This window comes from Eleginops maclovinus, chromosome 20, assembly GCF_036324505.1.
Source record: "Eleginops maclovinus isolate JMC-PN-2008 ecotype Puerto Natales chromosome 20, JC_Emac_rtc_rv5, whole genome shotgun sequence".
NCBI lineage: Eukaryota > Metazoa > Chordata > Actinopteri > Perciformes > Eleginopidae > Eleginops > Eleginops maclovinus.
The window spans coordinates 3,740,453-3,767,869 of record NC_086368.1 but is presented as its reverse complement, the minus strand read 5'-3'; the positions used below and the strand labels follow the sequence as shown (position 1 = coordinate 3,767,869).

The 27,417-nt window shown below is 39.7% G+C and overlaps 2 protein-coding genes across 2 annotated transcripts; both read left to right on the top strand.

Annotated features, from left to right (window-relative positions):
• The first annotated feature begins 332 nt into the window (after nucleotides 1–332).
• Nucleotides 333–3,180, top strand: LOC134883599 (E3 ubiquitin-protein ligase TRIM39-like). Its single transcript, XM_063912054.1, has 2 exons — nucleotides 333–439; nucleotides 543–3,180. The coding sequence occupies exon 2, from the start codon at nucleotides 550–552 to the stop codon at nucleotides 1,924–1,926; it is 1,377 nt and encodes a 458-aa protein (XP_063768124.1). The 5' UTR covers nucleotides 333–439; nucleotides 543–549; the 3' UTR covers nucleotides 1,927–3,180.
• Nucleotides 3,181–18,260: 15,080 nt separating this feature from the next.
• Nucleotides 18,261–25,102, top strand: LOC134883469 (cytochrome c1, heme protein, mitochondrial). Its single transcript, XM_063911840.1, has 7 exons — nucleotides 18,261–18,413; nucleotides 21,667–21,857; nucleotides 22,542–22,668; nucleotides 22,786–22,943; nucleotides 23,026–23,186; nucleotides 23,816–23,916; nucleotides 24,463–25,102. The coding sequence occupies exons 1-7, from the start codon at nucleotides 18,333–18,335 to the stop codon at nucleotides 24,565–24,567; spliced, it is 924 nt and encodes a 307-aa protein (XP_063767910.1). The 5' UTR covers nucleotides 18,261–18,332; the 3' UTR covers nucleotides 24,568–25,102.
• The last annotated feature ends 2,315 nt before the right edge of the window (nucleotides 25,103–27,417 follow it).

The window sequence follows — 27,417 nt, the reverse complement described above, 5'->3', positions numbered from 1 at the left end:
CATGATTGGCCAAATGCTATGGTTATTGCTCAGAACATTAATGCTTCTCAGTAGATTAAACCTTTTAACTGTATTGAACCTTAAAACAAGGGTCTGTCATAACTTGTTCTGTCAGAACTCACAACAATATAGCTTACTAAGTTAAGCTAACTGTGAAACTTAAAGTGAAACTAAAAGTAGTGAAACATTTATCAAGTGTTAACATGACGTCATAAATATTTTATCCACACATCTCTCACCTCTATCTACTAATCTACTTACTCAACAAAACTGTAACAAAAGGGCAGGACCAATCTCCACCCCTTAACTGACTCGAGCTGAGAAAAAACTAAATACTCAGACTGCTGCTCTGCCACAGACAGACAAACACACACTGAGAGACGATTGCAGCCAACAGGTCTAAAGGATAACAGCTACAGGAATACAGGATATTGTACTGGTAAGACTTTAAGTAATTTAGAATACTTTACCTGAGTGAACTGATGAATTAATGATGATATATGATGATAATCTGTGTACCGTTGTGTTTTCTCTTCACTTAGAGAGAAAATGGCTTCTAATTTAGAGAAGGATCTCTCCTGTCCTATTTGCCATGACATCTTTGACGATCCGATTGTCCTGACATGCTGCCACAGCTTCTGTAAAGGCTGTCTGCAAAACTGGTGGGGAGGGAATCCACTACAGCAGTGTCCAGTGTGTAAGAGGAGGTCATCAAGGAGTGAGCCACCTCGTAACCTGGCTTTAAAGAATCTGTGTGAGACCTTTATACTTGAGAGAGATCAAGAAAGTTCTGAGAATCTCTGCAGCCTTCACTTTGAGAAACTCCAACTCTTCTGTCTGGATGATCAGCGGCCAGTATGTCTCGTCTGCAGAGATTCAAAAACTCACGCTGCCCACAGATTCAGACCCATCGATGAAGCTGCACAGGATCTCAAAGAGGAGCTCCAGAAATCTCTGAAGCCCTTACAGGAGAAACTGAAGCGCTTTGAACAAGCCCAGGTGAAGTTTGATCAAACAGCAGGACACATGAAGGTCCAGGCCCGACGCACAGAGACACAGATTAAGGAGCAGTTTAAGAAGCTTCACCGGTTTCTTGAAGAGGAAGAGGAGGCCAGGATGTCTACACTCAGGGAGGAAGAGGAGCAGAAGAGGATGATGATGAAGAACAAGATGGAGGCTGTGAGCAAAGAGATAGCAGCTCTTTCACACACAGTCAGTGCCACAGAAGAGGAGCTGAGAGCTGAAGACGTCTCCTTCCTGCACAACTACAAGGCTGCAGTGGAGAGACTGCAGCGCCCCCTGCTGGAGGATCCACAGCTGCCCTCAGGGGCTCTGATAGATGAGGCCAAACACCTGGGCAACCTCGCTTTTACCATCTGGAGTAAGATGAAGTACTTGGTCTCCTACCATCCTGTGGTTCTGGACTCAAACACTGCTCATCCAGAACTCATCGTGTCTGAAGATCTGACCAGTTTGAGACGTGAAGAGAGACAGGAACTTCCAGAAAACCCAGAAAGGATTTATTCCTTTCTCGCTGTCCTGGGCTCTGAGGGCTTTACCTCAGGTACTCACAGCTGGGATGTTAAGGTTAGAGATAGTCCGGTCTGGGCAGTGGGGGTAGCGGAGTCAGTTAAGAGTAACGTAGACAAACTGGATGGATTTTTCAGAGTTGTAAACTGCGATGGTGAGTACGTAGCAGAGTCTGATCGAGAGTATTCCACAGTTCTCCGAGTGAAGAACAAGATCAAGAGGATCACAATTTTTCTAGACTTGAACAGAGGAAACCTGTCATTCTCTGATTCTGATACTGACACCCACATACACACGTTCAAACATACTTTCACTAAGCAACTGTTTCCGTACTTTAACACTGTAAATGCTCAACCATTGAAGATACTACCAATTCCTTTCTATGTAGTGATGTAACAGAGAAACTAGACAGCCATTTTAGTATGTTATGTACAGTGAGGTCATTGTGGGCATGTCCTAGGTTTATTCTGTCATATGATTTGATGCATCAGGTGATATCTCAAAACAATGTAGGGCTGGCAGTTTGGCCTATGAATCTGATCATTACGCCCTGGCATCAAACTATTGTGCTTTTTTGAAATGTTTGCAGTTTATTATTTTCCTGGCGTGGGGCCTTAACACACCGGGGATATTTTCTTCATGCAATTGATTTGCACTTCAAGATATTTTTTTCATGAGCAATTTGAAAGTAAATATTATGCAGCAAAGATTATGCGAGGGAATTGTGGCGTGAAAAGAGTCAATTTCTCTAAAAACTTCCACCGAGGATCAATCAAGGCTATAACCAATCCTGTTGTGCAGCAAAGAGGCTCTGTTCTCCATACACTCCAACACTTTTTTACTCCCCTTAACCCAGACCGTCTTACCTTTCACGATAAAAGCTGTTATCATGTACTGTGAAGCTGTGAATCAGAGGAAACTAAAATTCAAGCAGATCATTTTGGTTACCAGTTGACTTTGTAATATATCTTATAGTCTTATAACAAGAAGTTTCTGTGGGCCAATAGTATCCCAGTAGTCAACGAGAATCTGTTTCAGCCTTTTACTGATGTGTTCCTTCAATGAAAGATGAATAGCTGTTACGCAACATTTTCACGAGCAAGTTTTTGGCATTTTCGTGTTTTTTATTCGTCACAACCCGGTGTGTTGAGGTCTTTAAAGTTCTTCTGCTGGCTGGTATATACGTAGTAAGGGGTTCCCATGTTGTGGTGGGGTTGTTGTTTTTTTCATCTTCTGAGGTCATGAATGAACTTTCAATCACAAAAAAACCTTTGTAAAGTGTAAAAACTGGACATTTTATATATTTTTTAAATATAAACTAGGCAAACACTATCGGCAGAATAAGATTGTAGGACATGAATAAACGCTCCCAAAGATCTTCTTACCGGGACTTTTGGTGCAAATGTTGCACATTGGATTCCTGTAATGTGCATAAAAAGAAAATGCAGCCATTTTACAAATCTTTGTAAACTATTGATTTACATTATTTTTACATATTTTCCTTACTGTGTCATATATATATACCTAAATGTCATTGGTGTTCATGATTGCTCTCATAAACTGCTGATTTGGCTCTGAATTGGACTGTACTGCTCTCCTGTGTGAACAATTGAATAAAGTAAATCATTGGTTTGTTTCATAGTATCATAATTTGTTGCCAGGATAAGTTTTTAACTTGTCTTTTTTGGGTCACAGTATTGAAAGGGGGAAATGGAGGGGATTAAATGCGTGAAGGGAGTGCCACAGAAGGGACTCACTGAGCTCCAGCTCACGGGCGGTGAGCTATTTGGAGGCCTACGAGGAGAGAGGGAGGAAATTTGCTTGAATTGGAGTTTATAGACCTTTAAAACCAAGACAGAATTATTTATTTATATTAATATAGCTGGTGTAACCTCTCCTGCCGTCCACTGTTTAGCTGCACACAGCTAAAGCATGTTTGGACGTGATTGGTCAATACTTCTCAGACTAGAAGCAGAATCTCTTTTTAGCAATTAGTAAATTGAAGGACCAGTGCAATTTTTGAAGGATTGTACAAAATTGTCTAAGGAAGGAGCAAACTTACCAGTATGAAGTATAAAAATAAAATGCATGTACTTGAGCTTTAGTCCTAAGAAAAAAAGAACAACATTATAAAGATGCAAAACTGGGATATTCCTTTTATTGGAACACCCAGGAATTCCTGGATTTGAAAGGTGTACCAGCAGCTTATGATGAAATTAATAGGACACGCTTCTTATGTATAAAAGAATATCTGTGCAATGTGAACAAAGCTGTGCTGACTGTCTGAACAAGGGGGCTTTCACTTCTCTTTCTGTTCTTCAGAACGGTAAGTAGTAGTGACAAATCAAAGGTAGGTGTGTGTCGAAGCGTTGTTCACCTCTCCTTGGCTGCTCCCCCCTGTCAGGTCGCATTATGGGCTGCAGGTTGGCTGTTAAATGTGACACGGGCCTGCAGGGAGCTTCAGGTTGAGTCTGTCTGCAGCTCGGGAGATATGACCTGCGGCTGCAATCACCATCGGCATCAACCACAGCTCCTGCCGATGCCCGAGTGTGTGAATGGAACCCTTTCTTCAGATCACAGGATAATTGTCCTCGGGGGCAAAACAGGATAGATAAAAAGGAGCATAGAAAATATTTACAGAAACATTAAAAAAACATTTATACTGTACTCATGTATTGTTCATTCCTTTGTATTATTTTAGAGATAAGCATTCATTTTTTGTATTTGGTCATTTGATAAAATGAGAAACTTGCCTTAGGACTGCACACATGAATAGAGCTCCTAATCATACATTTTCTTAATGTGAACCAATTAAAAAGGTGCTTAGATTAGTATAGCACTGTGATAACATAGTGACATTAACAACTATGCTAGACTTTGCCTTTCCTTTAACTTGATTAGCCTTAGTTAGCAACTGCATGCAAATAAGATGAGCCAGTGGGTAAGATGACCAACCCCCTTTGTCTAGGGAACTGTGCATGTGTGACATGTGACCATAAGTTCACGAAGCACCCATCATTTCTATTCAGCTGCGGTGCACAGAAGCACATGGTGAAGTGGTAAATGTGTTTTTTCACAATAAACCATGTCCTACTTGTCAAAATACCTTTTCAACAAGTTAGGTTTAATTACTGTTCTGTCAAATCAGATGTATCCAGGTCTGAAATAAAGTATATATCACACATGTTGATTATTTAGCAAGGTGTATAACCATGTGAATCATTTAGCTAAAGATGAGCATGAATGACTGTTTTTGTTGTTGTATTTTTCAGGTTTAAACTTGAAAAAGTCCATTGGTCAATTCACCCCTTGATTCTGATCAACTTAGATGGGTCATGTTTAGCCACAAGACCCCTTTTTTTAAAAGCATATTTTCATGGCCCTTTGTGATGCATTATTATCATTTAGATTGACAGAAGACACCATGAAGTAAAGGTTGTTGTTGTCATTTGATTTCTATCTTATTTTCCCTTGCCTAGAGGATAACGTTAGTACAAGTTGACTCATCTTACCCCACTCTCCCCTATACTGTACTTGTATAAATGCTGTGGGAAGAAAAAATCTTTGCAAAATGCATTTTAATTAAACATTCAGATACATTTGTATATAGCATTGATGTTATTAGCTTATATATTATTTATTTCCATTTAAATATATCTACTTTTAATATACAAATCAATAAACGTCTTAATAAAATGAGTTCTCTTTATTCCATGCCTTCTTCCTTTTTGCAGCTTTGTTGTCCTTGTTTTGAGCACTTATGGCAATTTCTGTGAAAGTACTTTGGAAGTAATGCAAAAAAACCACAGTCTTACTACTTTAATGTGCAATCATGCTTGGAAAATAAAGCTCCTTCGGAAAAGCTGAATGATGTTTGTGATGCTTTGATGTTTTTCCAGTAATCTCCAGATATCCTATCTGCCAGTGTTAATGCCAAACAGCATCCTATTAACGATCAGTCTTTGAAAGAAAAAGCAAAACTGAGAAATGAAACATTGAGCAAACATGGTCATTATTCAATTGAAATGGATGTTACTCCATCAGCCAAACGTCACAATTCCCACAGCACGGCAACAAGTGTCAGAAACAGTAAGCATAAACTAGTTTTTTCTTTTCTTTTTTAAGCAAATGGGCAAAAAAACAAGCTGCAGGATGAGATTAAACATAATTATTTTAAAAAGAATGACGGAGAAGAGGAAACAGTGGAATCATTATTCCACTGCAGCAGGATTGTTAAAGCAGAGAGAAAACTGAGGGTTGTTGAATATTTAGCGACTGTATCAGCTTCTCTTTATGCTTTTGAAAAATGATCATGTATTTCTCTCGGGCAGCTGTGTTTTTTTTATGGTAGGTAAGAACAACTCAGTTTTGGAATGCACAACTGTGGAAAAAGCCGCAATAATGTAGATTTTCTTTCAGGTTATTCACATCTTGTGACTTTAAAATATTGGTATTACATTTAGAGGCTACACCTGCAGTAGGAAGTATAGATTGGTTCTTGTACTACTAAGATAAAACATAACAACGATGCACATGTCACCATGTCATGTATTTGTGAAGTAGCAAGAAGTACAGCTCCTTTTTATGTCATCTCCCTCATTCTGCTTGCTACTGTTTTTCCTGTGAAGAGCTGAAGCTTAGCTACAGCCAGTGTGTGTGTGTGTGTGAGTCAGCTGAGGTAAACAGACTTTGACAGTGGTAACACTACAATAGGAAAAAGCAGTAGAACACATTGGTAAACCGATTGACTCAGCACCTCTCATTGGTTTCTGCACTCAGCATCAGATTGTTTCTCAGAGTGTTGCATTCAAGAACAACCCGTTAAAGTCAAAATCAGAGGGCTGTAGTTCTCATGCTCAAAAACTCAGGGGGCACCATGAAATCAGACAACATCAACATAAAGTGAAGTCAACAAAGTTAAACTTTATCAACCTTTAGTGGAGAATACACATTCTTTGTGTCAGTCTTAAGCTCTGTATGTCTGAATGCATGATGTGTAACATAAAAACTTGAATGGAAAGTAATTCATGATATAAGAAATGAGTATTTAAATTATGGGTTAAAAATCCTGATTTGCTTATTGAGTTTTTTGTTTTTTTTAACGGGATGGAGTAAAACATGTTTATTGTGGATTAAATAACTCAAGAAAGGACACCAATGACTTCGGCAGAAAGACACAAACACAAAAAGACCACAGAGACACAAAATAATTAAGTGAAACTAAATGAACATAAAAAGGAACAAAACGATCATAAGAGACAAAAAGACAACTGCAAAAAAGACACAATTAAATTGAAAAGAAACACAAAATTATCAAAAAAATAAACAAAATGTCCAAAAAGACACAAAGTTATACAAAACTATATTAATGAAAAAGACTAACAAGAGAGACTTACATTCAGAAATAAACACAACAATAAAAAGAATCCACAAAGGGACACAAAAAACCATCAAAGTTATCAAGGAAAGTTAGAAAGAGACTAAAAGTAGACAAAAAGAATCCACAAAGAAACACAAAAGGACCACAAAACTAACAAAGTGATGATGAGACAGAACAAGAACATACCTCCACCTGTCTGGGAAGATGCCGAGGATGGCTGCCGTGTCTCGAGCTCCTCACCAACTCCACTTCGTAGTGTTTTTATTGTTTTACTTTGTTGGTTGTTTTTAACTTTTTTTGCAACATGCAAACCGCCCAAGCGAGCCCTATCATCCAATATGATAGAGAACAACTTTTACACATCAGGTCGCTGGTGGACAGCAATAATCCACCACGACCTGCAAACAATGGAGAGTCTCTGTGTTTACCTGCTGGAGCTCTACCTGTGGAGGAAGAGACCACAAGGATCCCGGGCCGGGGTCCTGGTCAGGCTGAGGAAACGTGAAAACAGGCCTCCTCTACCGAGTTTACTTCTGGCAAATGTCCAATCCCTGGATAATAAGCTGGACGAACTCCGTAGCAGGGTGGCATTTCAACGGGACATTAAGACCTGTAATGTTTTGGTTTTCACGGAGACTTGGCTCGACCCCACGATACCGGACACCGCCATTGCTCAACACGGATTCTCCATTCATCGCCAGGACCGGACAATAAACTCAGGGAAGAGCAAGGGAGGAGGTGTCTGCTTCATGATTAACAACAAGTGGTGCTCAGATGTGGAGATCATTTCTTCGGACTGTTCTCCCAGCCTAGAGCACATCATGATCGGATGCCGGCCTTTTTATCTGCCGATGGAGTTCACATCTGTTGTTTTAACAGCAGTGTATGTTCCGCCGCACGCTGACAACAACACAGCGCTGGAGGAGCTGTATGGGATTATCGACAGGACAGAGGCTTCTCGGCCAGAGGCCGCATTTATTGTGGCCGGGGATTTTAACAGAGCCAACATGAAGAAAGTCCTGCCGAAATACTATCAGCACGTCAGCTGCCTTAAGCGCGGTGGAAATACACTGGACCATGTTTACACTTCTTTCCGGCATGGATATAAAGCCCTCCCCCACTCAGGGACCTTGGGCTCAACAGTGCCCTCTGTGACTGGATCCTGAGCTTCCTGACAGGCAGATCCCAGGCAGTGCGGATGGGGAACATCACATCCTCCACCTTGACCCTCAACACCGGAGCCCCTCAGGGTCGTGTGCTCAGCCCTCTCCTCTACTCCCTGTTCACGCACGACTGCGTGGCCACACACAGTTCCAACACCATCATCAAGTTTGCTGACGACACGGCCGTCATCGGCCTGATCACAGACGGCGACGAGACGGCGTACAGAGAGGAGGTCAGAGCCCTGACATCTTGGTGCCAGGACAACAACCTCCATCTCAACGTCAGCAAAACAAAGGAGCTGATTGTGGACTACAGGAAGAGGCAGAGAGAGGCACACACACCCATCACCATCGACGGGACTCCTGTGGAGAGAGTCAGCAGCTTCAGGTTCCTCGGGGTAAACATCAGTGAGGACCTGACATGGACACATCACACCAGGGTCATATCCAAGATGGCTCGACAGCGGCTCTTCTTCCTCCACAGGCTGCGGAAGTTCAACATGGACTCCAGAATACTCTGCAACTTCTACAGGTGCACCATCGAGAGTATCCTGACTGGCTGCATCACCGCCTGGTATGGCAGTTGCACCGCCCTCAACCGTAAGACTCTACAGAGGGTGGTGAAAACTGCTCAGCACATCACCAGGACGGAGCTGCCATCCATGGAGGACCTCTACACCCAGCGGTGCAGGAAGAAGGCCGGTAGGATATTAAAGGACCCCCATCACCCCAGCAACAATCTGTTCTGTCTGCTGCCGTCTGGCAGACGGTACCGCAGCATCCGGACCAAGACCACCAGACTCAGAGACAGTTTTATACCACAGGCTATAAGACTGCTGAACTCCTGAGCTCAGTGAATGTCTACTCACATCTGTTTATAGGATACACACATATATATATATATATATATATATATATATATATATATATATTATACACATCTGTTTATAGTACACATATCTATATATTATACACATCTGCCATATACATCTGTTATACATAATATATGCATCTGTCCATACCTCCTCTTCAACAGTGTAAAGTGTTTAAATACTCTCAATGTATTCCACATATGTATATATTTCACATCCTCAAATCTTTATTGTTGTTATTGTAAATATTCTTCTCTCTTTTTGCACTATTTTATTTATCTTATTTGCACCATGTATGTTGAGTTGTTGGAGGAGCATGGGACATAAGATTTTCATTGCCAAAATATGCTGTATCTGCTGTGCATATAAAACCTTGAAACCTTGAAACCTTGAAACCTTGAAACCTTCTCCTCACTCCAAGCTCTCATCCTCTGTCATACATTCTACAGCTAAATAAAACATGCAATGTGTTTAAACTTCCTCTCGTCGCTCCAACCCCCCCTCCCTTCCCATGAAGTTCGTCTTAGAGCCGGGCTTTTAATATTCAGGCGTGTCATGGGAGGTGGAGGCTGTTACTTGTCTGAATGGAGAGCCTGGAGGTCAGGGATAACGACCTGTTTATGAGTCTCAGGGATGCCGTCGTCAGGCTCATTAATAAATGTATTGATCTGAGCTGTGAAGGTCCTGCTGCTCTGCAGAGTCACGCAAGGTTGCTACAATCAAGTGTGTGTGTGTGTGTGTGTGTGTGTGTGTGTGTGTGTGTGTGTGTGTGTGTGTGTGTGTGTGTGTGTGTGTGTGTGGGTGTGCGTGCGTGCGTGCGTGCGTGTGTGTGTGTGCTTTTAGATATCCTAGTGTTTTAACCATTTGCAATTGAATTCATATTTGTACGTGTGTTAGTCTTGTGTTCTCTTTTATATCACACATGCGGGGTAGGCTTCAAATGAACCTCTTCCTGCACTATATATTCTTTGTTATGTTTGTGTATTTTTGAATTGAGCAAAAAAAAAAAACACCACATGAATATTTGTTGCTTCCTTAGAATTTATTATTGTGCTTAACGGTCGAGAGACATATCCTGCAATAAATCTAGCATCTATTTAACATTTAGACTATTTTCTTTAAGTACTAGCATGAACACTTCCATGTTTACTGTTATTTAAAAATTAATTTCACTTCATTTTTTGTCTCAGTGGACCTTTTTAAACGACAGTTAGAGACATCTTTTAAAATGAGTGATACCCCACTTTTAAATGGTCTTTTATTCCTTTAAAATATTTATTTATTTTTAAGTTGATTTATATATTTCGTAGGTTTTATAAGCTTTAACTATTTTAGCAAAATTCCTTTTTAAGTTGGTGTTTAAATCATTTGACTTTTCCTAATGTTGTTAATTATTAGGTTTCTATTGTTTATGTCTTATTTGGGTTTTTATTTTAGTTTATATTTTAATTATTTATATTTTATCCTTTTGTCTTCCTTGGTTTTAGAGAGAGGGATCACCATTTCATTGTGTGTTATTCTTTATTATCATAGCTTTTACTGCTGTGTCTCTTAAAGTGTTGAACTGTTATATCATGCTTTTGGTTTTATTTAGTGTTTTTCTGTTTTAAATTGTGATGTGTGCCTTGTTAAAGCACTTAGAGCTGCTCCTGATGCATGCGTATTATTGTTATGTAAAGTTATCTTGCTCATTTTTTATTTTTGTGTCTTAAGGTTGTTTTGTTACTTTGTGCGGTCCATTTGAGTCTCTTTCTCAAAATTCTTGAAATGAATCTTTGAGTGACACTTTGTATGTGTAGGCCCCGTGCGTGGTATGCCCGCTCAGTGATCCATCAATGTTTCCAAGACAGCACTCCTCTCGCTGGAATGACCATTAGTCAATGCTGGTTACATCTGCATTTCTCCAATGAAATAAATAACAGTTGGTAAAATATGTAGATGTGCTCTTTTGTGGAGATTGATAAATGTTGTAAATGTCGGACTGGATTTTCATCATGATGGAAATGTTTCCCTCTGGATCCTGGCTGGTATGCAAACATAAAACGAACTTCAAAATAACTCTAATATGGAACACACATTACTGGGGAAGAGCACCGAGTGTAATAGCTGTTTTCCTCTAAGGGCAGAAGCTGTTTCCTTTGTTTGAAGTTGCCCTGCGTTGTAATGTCCCCGTCATCTTCATTAAAGACAGACATCACCAGCAGCCTTAGCACATCATTACTGATGCATCACCGACTATGCAACATCTCCTTTTGCCTTCTTATATTCTCTCATTGGCTCTTTTGAAGTTTCATTCTCTTTGCTGGGTCACATCTCTTCTCTGAGAGTACTCTCTGTTGTAAGGAGGAACAGCTCTGGTTTAGGGTTTGCTGCATGGAACCATAAGTCATGCAGCTTCTAAAGTGTATTGATATTTTCTGAAAATGATGTTAATAAATATTCCAAATTGTGCTGGTTGTTTAATTTAGAAGCCTTTCGTCAGTTAAGAATTTAAAGCAGGCTGTTCACTTTTCAAACAAATCTGAAAGTGGATCAGAAATGTAATAAGTTTGCATTGTTTAACTTCATGCTGAAACATACATTCAGGGTTGGGAGGGTTACTTAAAAATTGATTCTCTTACAATTACTGGTAAAATATTTGTAACCTAATCTCCAACAACAGTATAACACGAAAAAAACAAGATACTGTATTTAGGATCACAAATTATTTTATTTGTATGAAAAGCTGCGTTTCATGAAGCATATTCAGGCAGCAGCACTGAAACGAGCACATACTACAGCTTAAAAAAGCAGAAATAACACATGAGCTGATAGAAAATACTCTGTTTTTCTTTAACACACACAGTTAAGCTCACACACACAATTTTATGAACATATAGGTTCACCTGCTGAATTAAAAACTGAACAAATGAACCAAAGAAAGTGAAACCATTAAGCAGATTCAGGCAGTACAGAACAGAACAGCTGACAGAGAAAAGAAAACTGATCCTTTCAACTAACACTATTGTCAGGGTTAGGCAGGAATGCGGAAGCAAATGCAGTACCAAGACAGGGAGGCAGGTTATGGGAGTGTAACAAACTTTTATTAAAATAAAATGTTGGTACAAAACACAAAAACTGAAGGAGCTGGGAAAGTTGAGCAAAAGGACAGGTGGACGGCCTGGGGGGAACAACAAAGGCAGTGGAGGCGGTTTTGGGCAGACGACTCGGGGGCAAGTCTGAGTCAGACAAGGGAGGACGGTGGGACTTATTTGATTGGGCACAAATAATTATCGTTTTCCCCCAATTTGGGACTAATATTCCCCCAGAGCTAATATTCCCCCAGCCATCTAAGCAGGAAACTGATGGACTGTCCACTCCAGTTAGGGAATGAGGCCTTACCCCAAGTGAAGGAGTTCAAGTATCTCGGGGTCTTGTTCTCGAGTGAGGGAACAATGGAGCGTGAGATGGGCCGGAGAATCGGAGCAGCGGGAGCGGTACTGCAGTCGCTTTACTGCACCGTTGTGACGAAAAGAGAGCTGAGCCAGAAGGCAAAGCTCTCTGTCTACCGGGCCATCTTCGTTCATACCCTCACCTATGGTCATGAAGGATGGGTCATGGCCAAAAGAACGTGATCGCGGATGTAAGCGGCCAAAATGGGATTTCTCCGCAGGTGGCTGGCATCTCCCTTAGGGATAAGGTGAGAAGTTCAGTCATCCGGGAGGGACTCGGAGTAGAACCGCTGCTCCTTCGCTTGAAAGGAGCCAGTTGAGGTGATTCGGGTACCTAGTGAGGATGCCACCATATTTATTAGTATTGATGGAAATGAAGGTCAAACAGTCAGAGTCTAGTTTATTATATCTATATCATTGTTTCTTAGAATTCCTTTTTAAGAAGATTTGTTGCAATGTTAGTTACACTCTCTGTGTGCACCAACAGTATGACCTTCTACTTCTGTTGAGAACATCCTGATACGGCCTCCCTACCTCCCTAAAGCTTACTGAATGTTCCTTTCATTATCACCAAGCTTGACCCCCCCTTTCTTCTCTGTGTTTAAATATGCAACCCAAACCCTATTCTTCGTCTTTCACTCTGCAGACAGTCTGCTCTCTGTATGACTGACTGAACTTTCTTGCAAGAAATAAAATACATAAAAAACAACTGAATGGTTTAATTCTTATCCACGTTTGACAAATAAATTGCCACCACAATGTCCCAGGTTTAAATATGCCAGGAATTTGCTTTGATGTATAATGGTGCACAAACACAGTAAGAGAAATTAAGATGCAGTAATAAAGTTTATTTTTTTTAAACATTTGCAAGAAATATAGATATACAAAAAAGAACATAACACATTAATGAGAAAATAATATGTGCATTATATTATTTATTTGCAGTCCAGTAAACACAGGGAGGTTTCTGATGAGCTCATATGAAAAGAAGCGTCCTGTCAGGAAACATGACGGCCATGATGAATATTTCATTTGCTACCTGCTGTCAAACAGCAAACATCCATCACTCACTACCAATCATGCTGCGGGTTTATACATCTTAATATTTCAGGCTTCATGTTTTCATTATAGATCTCCAAATGTTTATTCTGTTTTATCTTTTATTGGACATTTTACTTCAACCTATATGTTCATATAAATATCTTTAGTTTATATTATCTTTGTATTCCATGTTATTATGTTCACTTCTCATGTTCATATTAATCTATTCATTCTAGTTTTTAAAGTTGTTATTATTATTTATTCTGAAATCAAACAAAACCAAAATTCTGCCAGCATACATAATGTATTCAGATTTTGATGTCGACTTAGCTCTGCATTTTGATTCTGATAAGTTTTACGTTTTGAGATATCTCATAAAGTCTTCTGGCAGTATTGCATGTTGTTCAGGGGATCAAGTCAACTTTCACGTTTCAGTTCAGGTTATTTATTTGTTCCCGTAGATTTGGTTCACAGTAACTAGACTATATCCATTGTGGCCAGAGAAGTACTCAGAAGTTATACTTGAGTAAAAGTAGAAGTACTCAGATCTTGTACTTGAGTAAAAGTAGAAGTACCAGAGTGTAGGAATACTCTGTCACAGTAAAAGTCCTGCATTCAAAATGTTCCTCCAGTAAAAGTAGAAAGTATTCTCATCTAAATGTACTTAAAGTAGCGACAGTAAAAGTAGAAATACTCAGATATTGTACTTGAGTAAAAGTAGAAGTACTCAGATCTTGTACTTGAGTAAAAGTAGAAGTTCTCAGATCTTGTACTTGAGTAAAGTAGAAGTACCAGAGTGTAGGAATACTCTGTCACAGTAAAAGTCCTGCATTCAAAATGTTCCTCCAGTAAAAGTAGAAAGTATTCTCATCTAAATGTACTTAAAGTAGCGACAGTAAAAGTAGAAATACTCAGATATTGTACTTGAGTAAAAGTAGAAGTACTCAGATCTTGTACTTGAGTAAAAGTAGAAGTACTCAGATCTTGTACTTGAGTAAAGTAGAAGTACCAGAGTGTAGGAATACTCTGTCACAGTAAAAGTCCTGCATTCAAAATGTTCCTCCAGTAAAAGTAGAAAGTACTCTCATCTAAATGTACTTAAAGTAGCGACAGTAAAAGTAGTCATTGTTTGATTGGTCCATTTCAGAATAATATCTCTGATGTTTTATAATTATTGATATAATTTTGCTCCTTTTCTTACAACATAAATACGCACCATTTTACATGAAAGCAAATTACTTGTGGGTAAACCTACTATAAATCTGATTCCAATTTTCACCTGGAATAGGAAAAATGAACAAAACAGAAAAGACAAAAGTATGTTTTTAGTGTGTGAGGTGTACAGTATAGAGGAGTGAAAGCCCCATTATGCCCCTGTATTTTATCTTGTGATGCTGTGTCTCCATCTTCTGGAGGACACAAGGTATCAGCTTCAACTGATATTTGGGTTTATGATTAAGGATTGCATTTAATTCCAACAGTGGCTTGCAAAAGTATTCAATCCCCTGGGAAAATATAATATGTGTCTGGATTAAAAATGAAGCATGAGATTTTGTTCTGTTTGGTGGTGGTCATGGCGAAGTCCATAGGGACTTGGTTTGGGAACCGGAAGAATCACTAGCTCAAGACCCCGAAAGACCAAGTGCTACCAAGGTGTCCCCGAGCAAGACACTGTTCCCTACACTGCTCCCCGGGGGCCTAACACTAGGATGGGTCAAATGCAGATTGTAAATGTCCCCTCCGTGGGACATTAACGGTTCCTTCTTCATCTACTTAATTAAAAAATAATGATCCTCAAAATGATTTGTGTCAAAGTGAAATTACTTTTATATTAGAAAAATAAATAACTGAAATATGCTGTTTTCATAAGTATTCAACCCGTGTGCTATGGAAGCTACAAGTTTCCCGAAATAAAAATGTTTATCTAAGAAGCACACTACAGACCTTAAAATGGAACAATGAACCATTGTCTGCATCTCTGCTCCATAGCCTCTCTTGTTAACTGGAACATAACATTCACACTTTACACTTTACATTGTACATTTATATTTTATTTAATATTCCATTCACTGCACTATTATGTATAAAACATCTTGCTTTATATGTTGTTAATTTCAACAGTGTTTACTTGTCTGACTGTATAGATTATTTATCTTCATAGTCAACTGTATATATATATGTTTTCTCTAATGCCGGTGTCATTTTTATTTCTATTTTTTCTTTGAGATGTGTAAACTTTAGAATTCTTTATTTCTTCTTTTTATTTCTAATTATGTGCTATGCCCTGTATTGTATTATGCTGCTGCAACACCAACATTTCCCAGTTTGGGATTAATAGAGTAATTATCATGTTATATTTGCTTATCTTAGATTAGCTGGATAACCCCCAAAGTTTAAATATTTTTGCCCAGACTGAAATCTGAAGGTAATGTGTAAAAAAAATGAAGCATAAGAGCATCCCCGCAACCTGTCCCTCAAAACTAAAGGTCTGAACAATAAGAAAACAAGTGATGGAAGCCACAGAGGGACAACATTCAGTGAGCCACAAACAACAACAACAACAACAACAACAACAGCCATATCAAAGCCTCTCAAGTTTTCCGAGATGGGGTACAAGGTTTTGGGTCTGAGGAGAGGAAGATGGAGATGTTTGGCCAAAATTCAAATAGCTTTGTGTGGCGCAAAATCAACACTGCCTGAGGCGGGATAACATCATCCCCACAGTGAAGAGTGGGGGTGGCAGCATCATGCTGTGGGGACGCTTTTCATCAGCAGGGGCTGGGCATCTTGTTAAAATGAAAAATGAAATCAGAATCAGAAATCCTTTATTACTCATATAGCGGGGGAATTTATATTACATTTGCATACTTGAAATAAAGAATGGATGACGAAAAGTTTGCAGCGAAGTTTGTAGCAGTTTACAGCAGTTTGAAGCAAGAGAACACGCTTCAGCACAGGAGGATTTAAAAAACAAAAAGGTCATGTGCAGTTACAGAAGACCAAATCGGATTTCCATCCAGAATCTCTGGCACTGTTTGAAAGCTGCAGTCCACGACCACGCGTCATTAAACCAACCTGAACAACCTGGAGCAGATCTGCATTAAAGACTCAGACTTTGGCCCAAGCTGGTAAACATTTAAGAGTGCAGGCTGTTACTGCAGTCTTAAATGAATACTTATGCAAGAGGAATGTTTCTTTTTTTTCTTTCTTTTTTTAAAGATCTGCTAATGGATCATTAATTCTGGCTTGGCAAATAATCTGTTAGCATATAAGAGCTTTCGTTGATGTACAATTTTGTAAACCACATCTGATCAGATCTAAGGGCATTAAATACTTTCGCAAGTCACTGGCAAATGTTCTTTCTAATCCCCTTCAAATTACAGATAACTTTAGTTAGTTGGAAGATTCCAATTCCGATTAATAACCCAAAATATAATCTATAAAAAAAATTAACTTTAGCGATCACTTGGTGAGATTCACAACCTACAGGATAGGCCTATAGTGAAAAAATAAATACATAAATAAGCAACTATTTCAACAGCTGCATCATTAAAGTGATAAACACATCAATGATTATGATCCAATGAGATCAAATAAATTATTCTTACATGGGCCATTGTGCAGAATGACTTGCTTTTTTTACTCCAAGTATATTTTAATACCAACAATTAATATTATTATGAATGCAGGATGTTTATTTATAACAGAGTATTTCTATATTGTGTTATTTCTAATTTGACGGAAGTAAAACTATTTATGAAATAAGAACAAATGCCAAAACACGCAGGGTTCATTAAAGACACAGCATGTTGTCCTCTGTCCGTGTCTGTCCGGGGTTCAATAAAGTTTCTCCTTCAAAAGTTATTCAGGGTGAAGAGCTGCATAGACTATTCTGGACTCTATAAACTGAGCTTGTCCTTATGTGAATGTTAAACAACTTGATGAATCTCGATCGAAGTATATAAAAAGGTTTTTGACATAACTTAAATATATATTATATCACGGACACTAACTTCGCAATGTAGGTCAAATGTATAATGATGTCATGTAGCCGCCGCTGGATGGAGACACATATCTTAAAATACCTTTTTTTTTATAACCCTCATATCTGACGTATAAAGAACAATATATTACTATTCTATTATATTATTACGTTTTGTTTTTTTTGTTTTTTTTTGTTTTTGTAAGATGTTACTTAACAATGCGAAAAAATGGTTGTGTAAATGGAGTGTCAAGTTAGAGCTGAAGTCAGCATGGATATGTATTTCCGGTCAGGTGACCTTCAAAATAAGAGCAGACTTGACACTGGGAGAAAATGGAAAAATATATGTATTCTATAAAAACAGTCAGTCTTCTGAAAAGAACAGGAGGCAATGAGGTCCATTCAGCAAGGAAAAACAAAAGTGTTTTTACATATTAAAGACTCTCTTATACATTGAGGTAGATACTTCTTTGTCGGAGCAATAGTTCCTACTGAGGTCTTCACAGATGTTTGTGAAATAAAAAAATAGAAAACTTTTTTTTTTATTGCCGCCAGCTTTGCAGTATTATAAAAAACACGACTATAATGTCTATTGTATACTTTCAAAATGTCCTTTTATCTATAACTGCATTCCTTTTACAAGTGTGATGGTTAAAGGGACAAAGGTAAGCTATTACAACTAATCTCAACCCTAAAGGTATGTTGCCATGTGTATGTTTATGTTAATTATGAACACTAATATTATAGTTTCTCATTCTTAAAACAGTTGATGCGATGGGAATTGGCCACAGTGGTTTTATTCTGTAAATTGTGACCTAGCTGAAAACCATGAGTTTCACCCGTGATGATTTTATTTTGAAGGTTCCGAACCGAAGGATCCTGTGTTTATCCGCGCGAGTCAGTGCTCCCTCAGCTCAGAGGAACGCAGAGAAGATGGCGGCGCTACGAGTCGTGGTGCTATCGGGGAGTGGGAGAGCCCTCCTCAACACATCGAAATCCGTCAAGACTCCTGTGGTAGGTCGATACCTCAGTGTTGTGTCTATCCCTAAAGGCAGGGTGTTGTTGCAACATTTTAACAGTTATGATGTGGTGTCCGGATGGCGGGCTAATGTTAGCCTGGTTCTGTCAGTAGGGTGAGACAAGGTCACTCGTGTTCACACATATTTCTTAGGATGTAGCCACAGGTCTTGTATTATATTTTCTGATATGTTTTTTCTCTTTAAACTTAAATATCAGCATGGCCTCTTTAATTCCGAAAACAAACGCCACACATACAGAAAACCTGGTAGCTATCGTTTACTGGAGCCGGCTAGCCGATAAGCTAACTCTGGAAGTCGTGTCAACCACCCGGCAAACGTCCAGGTTCAATAAAATAAAACGTAAACCTTAGCTTACACTACCCCAATACTTTAATGCACTCCAGGGTGTTTTAACATAGTTTTTGTTGTAGTATTTAGTCTTTCAACAGTCATGTTTTGTTCATATTAAGTCAAAGCTGTCAACGGCCAAAGTATTCTAGCTAATCGGCTTGCTAACGAGTTAGCGTTTCAAGGACTGAAAGGACTTCCGGTGAGAAAGCTGTCTTTAGCCGTTTTTTGCTGTACCCTTCATCTGACGGCTAAATGTCATCTGTGAAAGTGTCCTGAAAAAGTTTGAGCTTTCTATTTTTAATCAGTGGAGGTAAATATATGAAAGTAAAATGTACTTGTGTCATTCACTCCGCTATCAGTTGTGACCTGCCTGGGGTACAAACAGAGACTGAGCAGTTTACCCTGTGAGCGTTTCTCAAGGTTGATATGATTTTAGAATAACTGTAACAAATATCCGGATCAAATCCATCGTATTGCTTGATATGAATAGTATAGATGCAGCAACACGATTCTAGTCCAGGGGTACACTACCATATATGATACATATCTAAATGAAAACAATCACCCATTTAAAGGGGAAAAGAGAATGATATATACATTCTAAAAGGTGGAATGATTAGCTCTATATTTCAAGTTAACCTTCCTTTTTATATAAATATGAATTATGGTTTGCCCGTTATTTAATGGGGTTACATTTGTCTTTATTTATGGATTAATCAGCGGTTCAATTTTCTGATTCATTGTTTTGTCTATAACGTATCTGAACGTTATGTTTGATGTAGCAGCAACAGTGTAAGGCGTTATGGCTTGAACAGCTGTTTGGGGATTCTTTTCTGTCATTTGACATTTAAAATGCTATTGAATGATCATTTCAGCTCTTGGTTGCTAGAATGGAATTGTATCCATGCTGGTAAGCAGCTAATTATCTTTTGGCATACATTAAAACAGTGTCATCTTTAAATTGTGCATGTATTATAGTCAGTTTAAAAACAGACAGGGAAGGATGTAGCACTGAGTTTCTAACAAAGGTCCGTAATAAAATCAGGGGTTTAGATAATGGTTTGGGAAATCTATCTTAACAACCAGTCCACTAAACTACCTGGCACATAAATGGTTGTCAGCTGCTGGACAACACTTTACTATTCAATCTCGGATAAAGTTGCCCTTCTACTAGTAAAGGTGTGTGTGTGTGTGTGTGTGTGTGTGTGTGTGTGTGTGTGTGTGTGTGTGTGTGTGTGTGTGTCTGTGTGTGTCTGTGTCTGTGTCTGTGTCTGTGTCTGTGTGTCTGTGTGTGTGTGTGTCGTGATTCAGGGGTGCAGTCATATAATTCCGGCTGCCTAGTTACAGAAGCAGTAGTGAAGGACAGTTTCATAACATCACTGAGGGAGGGCACTGCTATACAGCAACAGGCTCTCTGTACAGTAAAGGTCTCGAGGTGAACTCAGAGTATTCTGAACATTGTTTCACTTAGCATTTGGAAACAAATCGTTTCAAATAATTGAATAAGCAAAGGTGTGGAATTGCACCTGTTTCTGCTGCTTTACTGTGTTCTGTTTTACAATAGTCATCATTTATTCGATTTTTAGACTGACTTTCAAAATAGGCTTAAACTTTTTAAACATATATTTTAAACAACAAAACCATTTTATTTAGGAAATGGATTTGCCTTCTTAGCACAAATCAAAATACATATTAGTTGCAGCTTGTCCTGCTAGGAATCTTTTTCACCCTAACTAAAACATAGGTTTTTTTTAAGGGACATTTTATACTTAAAAGTCCGGAGTGCCAAGCTAGGGCATTACAAAATGATGGAATCATTGCCTTAGTGATCCAGCCTGCCTGGTGTAGAGGCGAGCTTGGTTCGTGGCATGTCGGACGGGCGGGACCCCTTCATGCGCATCAGTCAGCAAAGCGACATTCCAGACGTATTTTACCCCCCTGTTCAATGTGTGCAACCCCTGGAGCTCTGCCTCTGGACTAGTTTCAGAATATTCACGCACCGATAGACCAGTAAAACAGTGCTCCTGGTTATCATTTAACTTTGTAGCACACTAGGATGCACAATTTCAAGCTGCATAAGATGACCTGCAGCCCACTAACGTTTTCGATGAATGAATTAATGACCTTTGTTTGTTTATCTGAGCTAGCATAATTTACTTTACAATATTCATCAGCTAGGCAGTTATTTAAGCCTGTACATATTATTTCATGTAGGCTACACATGATGGTCAAGTTAAACATTTCATTTTATTTTATATTGTGCATAATGTCAGTTCTAAATAAATATTTTCATAATTTCGTGATTTATTTATTCTTTGAATTGCAACGCCTTGATTTTTAGTAAGGTTAGCACACAGTCATAGCCATAAATGCAATGGTACTAATAATTGGAATAATAATTTATTTCGGTGTTTCGGTTTTCGGCCTTGGTTTCCTCATTTTCGGTTTTCGGTTTCGGCCAAGAATTTTCATTTCGGTGCATCCCTATTTACAATACAAATCAAATTTTTGAGTAGGAAGAATGTAAATCAAAGACATCAAAGTCTACAATATAGCTAATGGCTTCTGTTCTCTCAACTATTAGTCGAGAATAGCAAATAAAATGAATGTCAGAGACAATTGGTTTTCATATGATTTGTTCAACCCTAATTTCAGCCAGAAAAAATAACAGCAAATACATTTGGGTTGTGAGAACCAGTAAATTCAGGGAATTTCTGAAATCAGTAGTCCTTCATTTTGACCAAAGATGGGAAATGTGCACTTTTTGCTTACATTTATTCAGAAATTATTATTATTTCTATGTTATATTTATGTGAAGTACTACTGTTCACAAATGGAGTTGGATGCTTTTCACTAACTAAGGGATATCTTGTTGTGCTCATCTCTCTCCTCCACAGGCCAACATGTCCTTCGCCAGCCTGCCTCGGAGCAAGAAGGTTGCCCTGAGCACATTAGGCGTGGTCACTGCCGGCGGGGCGGGACTCGCTCTCATGCTGCATCAGTCAGTCAAAGCCTCCGACCTGGAGCTTCACCCCCCTACTTACCCATGGAGCCACGCTGGACCTCTGTCCTCTCTGGACCACGCCAGGTTTGATACACACACGCACGCACGCAGTAAAACACAGTCTCCTGTTTCATTTTGTGCTGTTGTGTTAGCACACTAGGGATGCACCAATGCAAATGATGGGACATTCAAAGATGACCGCAGCCCACTTAAGGTTTTACTGATGAAATGAAAATTGAGCGCATTGTTTCTGTTTATCTGAGTTTCTCCTGCCATAATACGTTGCTTAATTCAGAAGCTTGTTCTGTATATTTATTATTTACATATTCAATTTGATAAATGGCAAATTAATTCTATGAAATATGACTTATTATCCTAAATATGACAGGTTATAAAAGATCATGACTGACAATGAGGAAACCTATTGCAGATTCAGAAATCCTGAAAGTGAACATAATGGAGACAGTAACAATTATAAATAAATAGTACAAATAAAGTTTACTAGAGTATTTAGTTGTAAAGTTTAAAAAGGCTTTTGTAAAAGTTATCTTTAGATAATTTGGCTTGTTCAAAGTTAGTGTGATGACGAGCTGAAAGACAGTTCTTATTCCTTGAGTTACCTTGACACTGAAGAGAAACAGATATAAATAAACAGGAAATTATTCTAAACATTGGTTTTGTCTGAGAAATTTGGAACAGGTTCATCCGTAGTTTCGGCCCCTGTAGTGCTTTTTAGAAGATGACCTCTATTCTGTTTCCCCCCCGCAGCGTGCGCCGTGGTTATGCGGTGTATAAGCAGGTGTGCTCAGCCTGCCACAGTATGGAGTACCTGGCCTTCAGAAATCTGGTGGGAGTGTCGCACACAGAGGCTGAGGCCAAGGCCCTCGCTGAGGAGGTGAGGCTGTGTGTGTGAGAGGGGTTGAACCATCTGGGAAACGGTGATCAATATTCTCTTAAGACGCATGGTGTGTGAGGTTTTCCTTTTTTAACATGCATGGTGTGTTGTGTTCAGGCTGAAGTGGTGGATGGCCCTGATGAGAGCGGAGAGATGTTCACCCGCCCTGGAAAGCTGTCGGACTACTTCCCAAAACCTTACCCCAACCCTGAAGCCGCCCGCGCTGCCAACAACGGAGCGCTGCCCCCCGACCTCAGCTACATCATCAACGCCAGGTAACTAATAACTGTTCATCTGAGGGCACTCACACATCTGATAGCTTCATGCACTCGGTGTTCACGTGTTGTGTTCCCGCAGACATGGAGGAGAGGACTACGTGTTCAGCCTGCTGACAGGATACTGTGAGCCTCCAGCAGGAGTGGCGGTGAGGGAGGGGCTTTACTACAACCCCTACTTCGCCGGCCAGGCCATCGGCATGGCCCCCCCAATCTACAATGAGGTGCTGGAGTTTGAGGATGGTGAGTTGAGATGCAAAGTGTGTAGTTGATTGTGTGGTCAGGCTGCTTTATCAACTAATCCTAGTTACAGTGGGGATCTGAGTAGAAACACAACGTGATGGACTGAAAGAGAACAGAAGAACCGTTATAGCATTTCAACTTTCAGAAAGGAGATTGTTGTGCTGAAGCAGGCATTGCACAGAAGGATAATATTCAAATACCAAGAGAAGAAGTAAAGAAATGAGTCGGAACTACGACTAAGATATAACATAGATACTATTAAGCTTTTTTTGTAAAAAAAACTATAATTAAATTTAAGGTGACAGCAAATGAGCAATGCTAATGTGAGCAGCCGTGGCAACTTGCAATAGTTATTATATTAAACAAGTGCAAGTTATCTATTTTTATCTTAGAAGGCAACCAAAATTGCAAGCTGTTTCAAATTAACTGTTTTTGAAGTCACTGAATCGTTTCAATCTGCAAATTGCAATTGGTTTTAAAAAATAGATCTTTAAACTATTTTTGCACGCGCATGGAGATTGAACTGTTTCATGCCCATGTACGTTTCCAGGATCGTGCATCGAACTTTGCTGCAGTTAAAATCTTTGTGCTGATGGTTGATGTGTGTGTGTGTGTATTGTCTGCCATAGGAACACCTGCCACCATGAGTCAGGTTGCTAAGGACGTGTGTACGTTCCTGAAGTGGGCCTCGGAGCCAGCGCACGACCAACGCAAGCGCATGGGACTGAAGGTACGATGCGCAGCTACACACTTTTTAGCAGCTGTGCTCACAAAATGAATATGGTGACCCTCCAGACAGATCTCATTCCAGTGTCTGTTGAATTCCAACACCGAGAAGTGTTGTCAGTAGCTTATAGAATACAATAAAATAATGTCCATTTTACACATACCTATAAATAGTAAAACCAGATAATGCTGCACTGGTCTCTTAATTTTTTTCAGAGCTGTATCTCTTGGCTGTTTTTGGTTGTTCCTTGTCACATGACAGGTGGAACGCACGCTGCTGTGTTGTTGTCATGGATGGATGTACTTTATTGATCCCAAATTGGGATTTTTTTGCGTTGCAGCAACATAAAAACAAGCCATTGTACATTACAATAGAATTAAATAGCACTTAGCATTTACTATCATCAACCCCAACCTGCATCAGAAATGTGTTTGAATCCCATTTTATTAAAGTGTTCACTGCATACAGACAAATTCAATCGAGTTCAAGCAGGATGTAAACTTGGATTTAGTCGTGGGATTAATCGATCTTCTCTCTTTCTCCCCCCAGCTGCTGTTGGGCGCCAGCATCGTGGTCCCTCTGCTTTACTACATGAAAAGACACAGGTGGTCTGTGCTGAAGAGCAGGAAGATTGCCTACAGGCCTCCCAAGTAAACGGAAACAAACGCACCCTACCGGGGCCCTAAACCTATAAGAGCGGGCTGCGTTCAACGACCCCACAACGCTCACATCACAATGATCATGTGGACAAACAACAACTGACAAACACACATGCCTTTCTAAGAGGAGGTACAGAGATAAGAGTATATATACTATGTTTATTCCCACGGAAGAATGCCTGTTTTAGTTGTTGGCGTGATAGTATGTACTGTGAGAGTTGTGGTGTCCTTGAACGCACGCTGTACACAAAGTTTGTTTGTTTGACCTGCATTGAGTCGTTACTGGAGGCAGTTCAAAGTCATGTCATCACGTATCAGACACTTTGTCACAATTGACTTCTGAGTTGATTGACTGTCCATCTTTGTAAGATACTCAATAATCACACAAGCGCTGAGAAATGGTTGCTGTTAAAGTTTGTAACATCCCGGGTGCTTAAATCCATCCCCCCCGTCCTCTCCACAATCACAGTGGATGCAGTGCAACCTCCCATCTTCTGTTTTACTGTACAAAATAAATTATCTTAAAGGAAGCGTTTGTGTGGCTTTTCTTTGTTCCTATGCTTTTGTCACGCGTGATGTAATGTGAACCAAAAAAATGAGGTAAGGTAACACACAACAGCCCTGCAGCAAGTCCTATTTCACAAAGGTTATAATGTTGAATTATATGATTGTTACTGCTGTAAACCTGGACTACAGTGTAAAATATGTTCTTCATTACTATGGTTGGAATTGAAATAATAAATGAAAGTGAAAAAGTGGTTGCTCACACTTTCTTTCACTCATTAATTCTAATGAATGCCAATTAGTATGCAAATATTTAGGATAAATACAACTTAATGCAACATGTGAGTAACTTGTTGTGGTCACATGTCACTACGACTATGCACATCATCACCATTCAGAAATGTGGACAAATATTAGGAAACCACGTATCAGTAAACGATCAAACTTTATTTGATCATTTTACAGTAATTACCGTAATGTTCATAATTCGCTTTTTGGTACCATAGTATCGATCAGTCATTATAGCCCATAATAACATTTAGTTAATCAAAAGTATGTTCTGGGACCTCTGTTAGTAATTCAAGCCTGGCTCTGTGCGCGCGCTGTCTATTTGCTGCAGGAGCGCATTCTGTGAGTGGGCCAGAGGGATCCAAGGATCCGCCCCACGGTTTATAGCAGGCCAGAGGCTGTCTTCAGGGACATCATGGAAATGTGTTGTCACGAGTAAAAAGGCAAACCATTGCGATCTACAGTATATAAACGTATGTTATGTATGCTCAGATATAATTATTTTTTGAGGCCTGATGTCCTGCCTGTAATCCTGATCTTAAGGCGTTAAACTGAAAACTGCAGATCCGTCAGATCTTGAGGTACGAGCTACAAAAGTACCTGAGCAGCATTGGTACCATTCAGTTCACTAAAACTGTGGAGTGGATTTTGCAGCAGTGGATCCCAGTGAGAGTTTTGTCAATAGGCCAGTGAGTATTATATGTTTGACCCAGGGATGAACGGCCCTGGACACCGTGTGTCCGACCCAGCCCAAAACAACGCTGATGCGTGCATGCCTGCATGGGTTTTAGTGAGTAACCAGTCTACTTTGACGACTGGATGTGGGGGGCTCTTACAGAAGTTGCTACCTACAGCTTCTTTATAGTGTTCAAAGTGTTTTCACTTCATGAACTCTACAGCATGTGAAGGCAGAAACACTGATGAACCTGCAGCCTCTGAGAGGTGTGTCGCCAGCCCGCAGAACGCACAGCCGGCCACTGTTTACCTTCATTCGATGTAAAATTACAGGGGGTTTGCCACAGTCCAAACTCCACACACATCAGATGATTGGTTATTATTTCATATTCTGCTTTTATGATGAAGGAGACACAACGCTGACACAGCTGTCACTTTGGGAGTCTACAGAGATTGGATGGCCCTGAGTAGAGACCCCCTCACCCCATACTCCCGCAGCACCTCCCACAGTATCTCCCTGTCGTACGCCTTCTCCAAATCCACAAAGCACATGTAGACCGGATGAGCATACTCCCAGGCCCTCTCCAGAATCCTTGCAAGAGTGAAAAGCTGGTCCGTCGTTCCACCACCAGGACGAAAACCGCATTGTTCCTCTTCAATCTGAGGTTTGACAATCGGCCGGACCCTCCTTTCCAGCACCTTAGAGTAACTTTCCCGGGAGGCTGAGTAATGTGATGCCTCTGTAATTGGCACACACCCTCTGATCCCCCTTTTTAAAAAAGAGGAACCACCACCCCGGTCTGCCACTCCTTCGGTACTGTGTTACTTATCTTATTTTATCTTAACTTCAATTTACTTTGAGAATGGGATTATAGTCTGCACACAATAGACACACCTCTTTATATTGAATTTTTGTACTTCCTTTTCATTAATATTTGTATAGAAAATGACGAGGTTTTTTTCAATAGCTTCTCTGTCCTTATATGTGACCTTATATCTTCAATTTCTTTCAGAGATGAATACTAGTCTGTAGCAGACAGCAAACACACCTTCTTCTATTAGATTTTGGCACTTCCTCTATTTAATATTAATCATTTTTTATAGAAACATTTTCAATATCTTCTTCAATGTATATCGTAATGTTCACATACTTCTCTCAGTTTGAGATATTGTGGGCCACCTGCAGGCACCTTCTCCACCTAAGCACAGCCCAGTGCTGCAGCTCCAGGAGTTAAGGCTTCACCATCAGACCCTGCAGACTGGCCATCTCCCCTTACTGATAAGGAAAGAACAGAGTTTGTTCACAGAGAACCAGATCAAATCAGAAACAGTTTTACATTTCCCAAACAAAAACAGAGAACAGAAATATCTAAAGAAG

Coding starts and splice junctions, on each gene's coding strand:
- LOC134883599 (XM_063912054.1), top strand. CDS start 550: ATGGCTTCTAATTTAGAGAAGGATCTCTCCTGTCCTATTTGCCATGAC.
- LOC134883469 (XM_063911840.1), top strand. CDS start 18,333: ATGGCGGCGCTACGAGTCGTGGTGCTATCGGGGAGTGGGAGAGCCCTC. Junction 21,858..22,541: donor TCCTCTCTGGACCACGCCAG/GTTTGATACACA, acceptor TCCCCCCCGCAG/CGTGCGCCGTGGTTATGCGG. Junction 22,944..23,025: donor AGCTACATCATCAACGCCAG/GTAACTAATAAC, acceptor GTGTTCCCGCAG/ACATGGAGGAGAGGACTACG.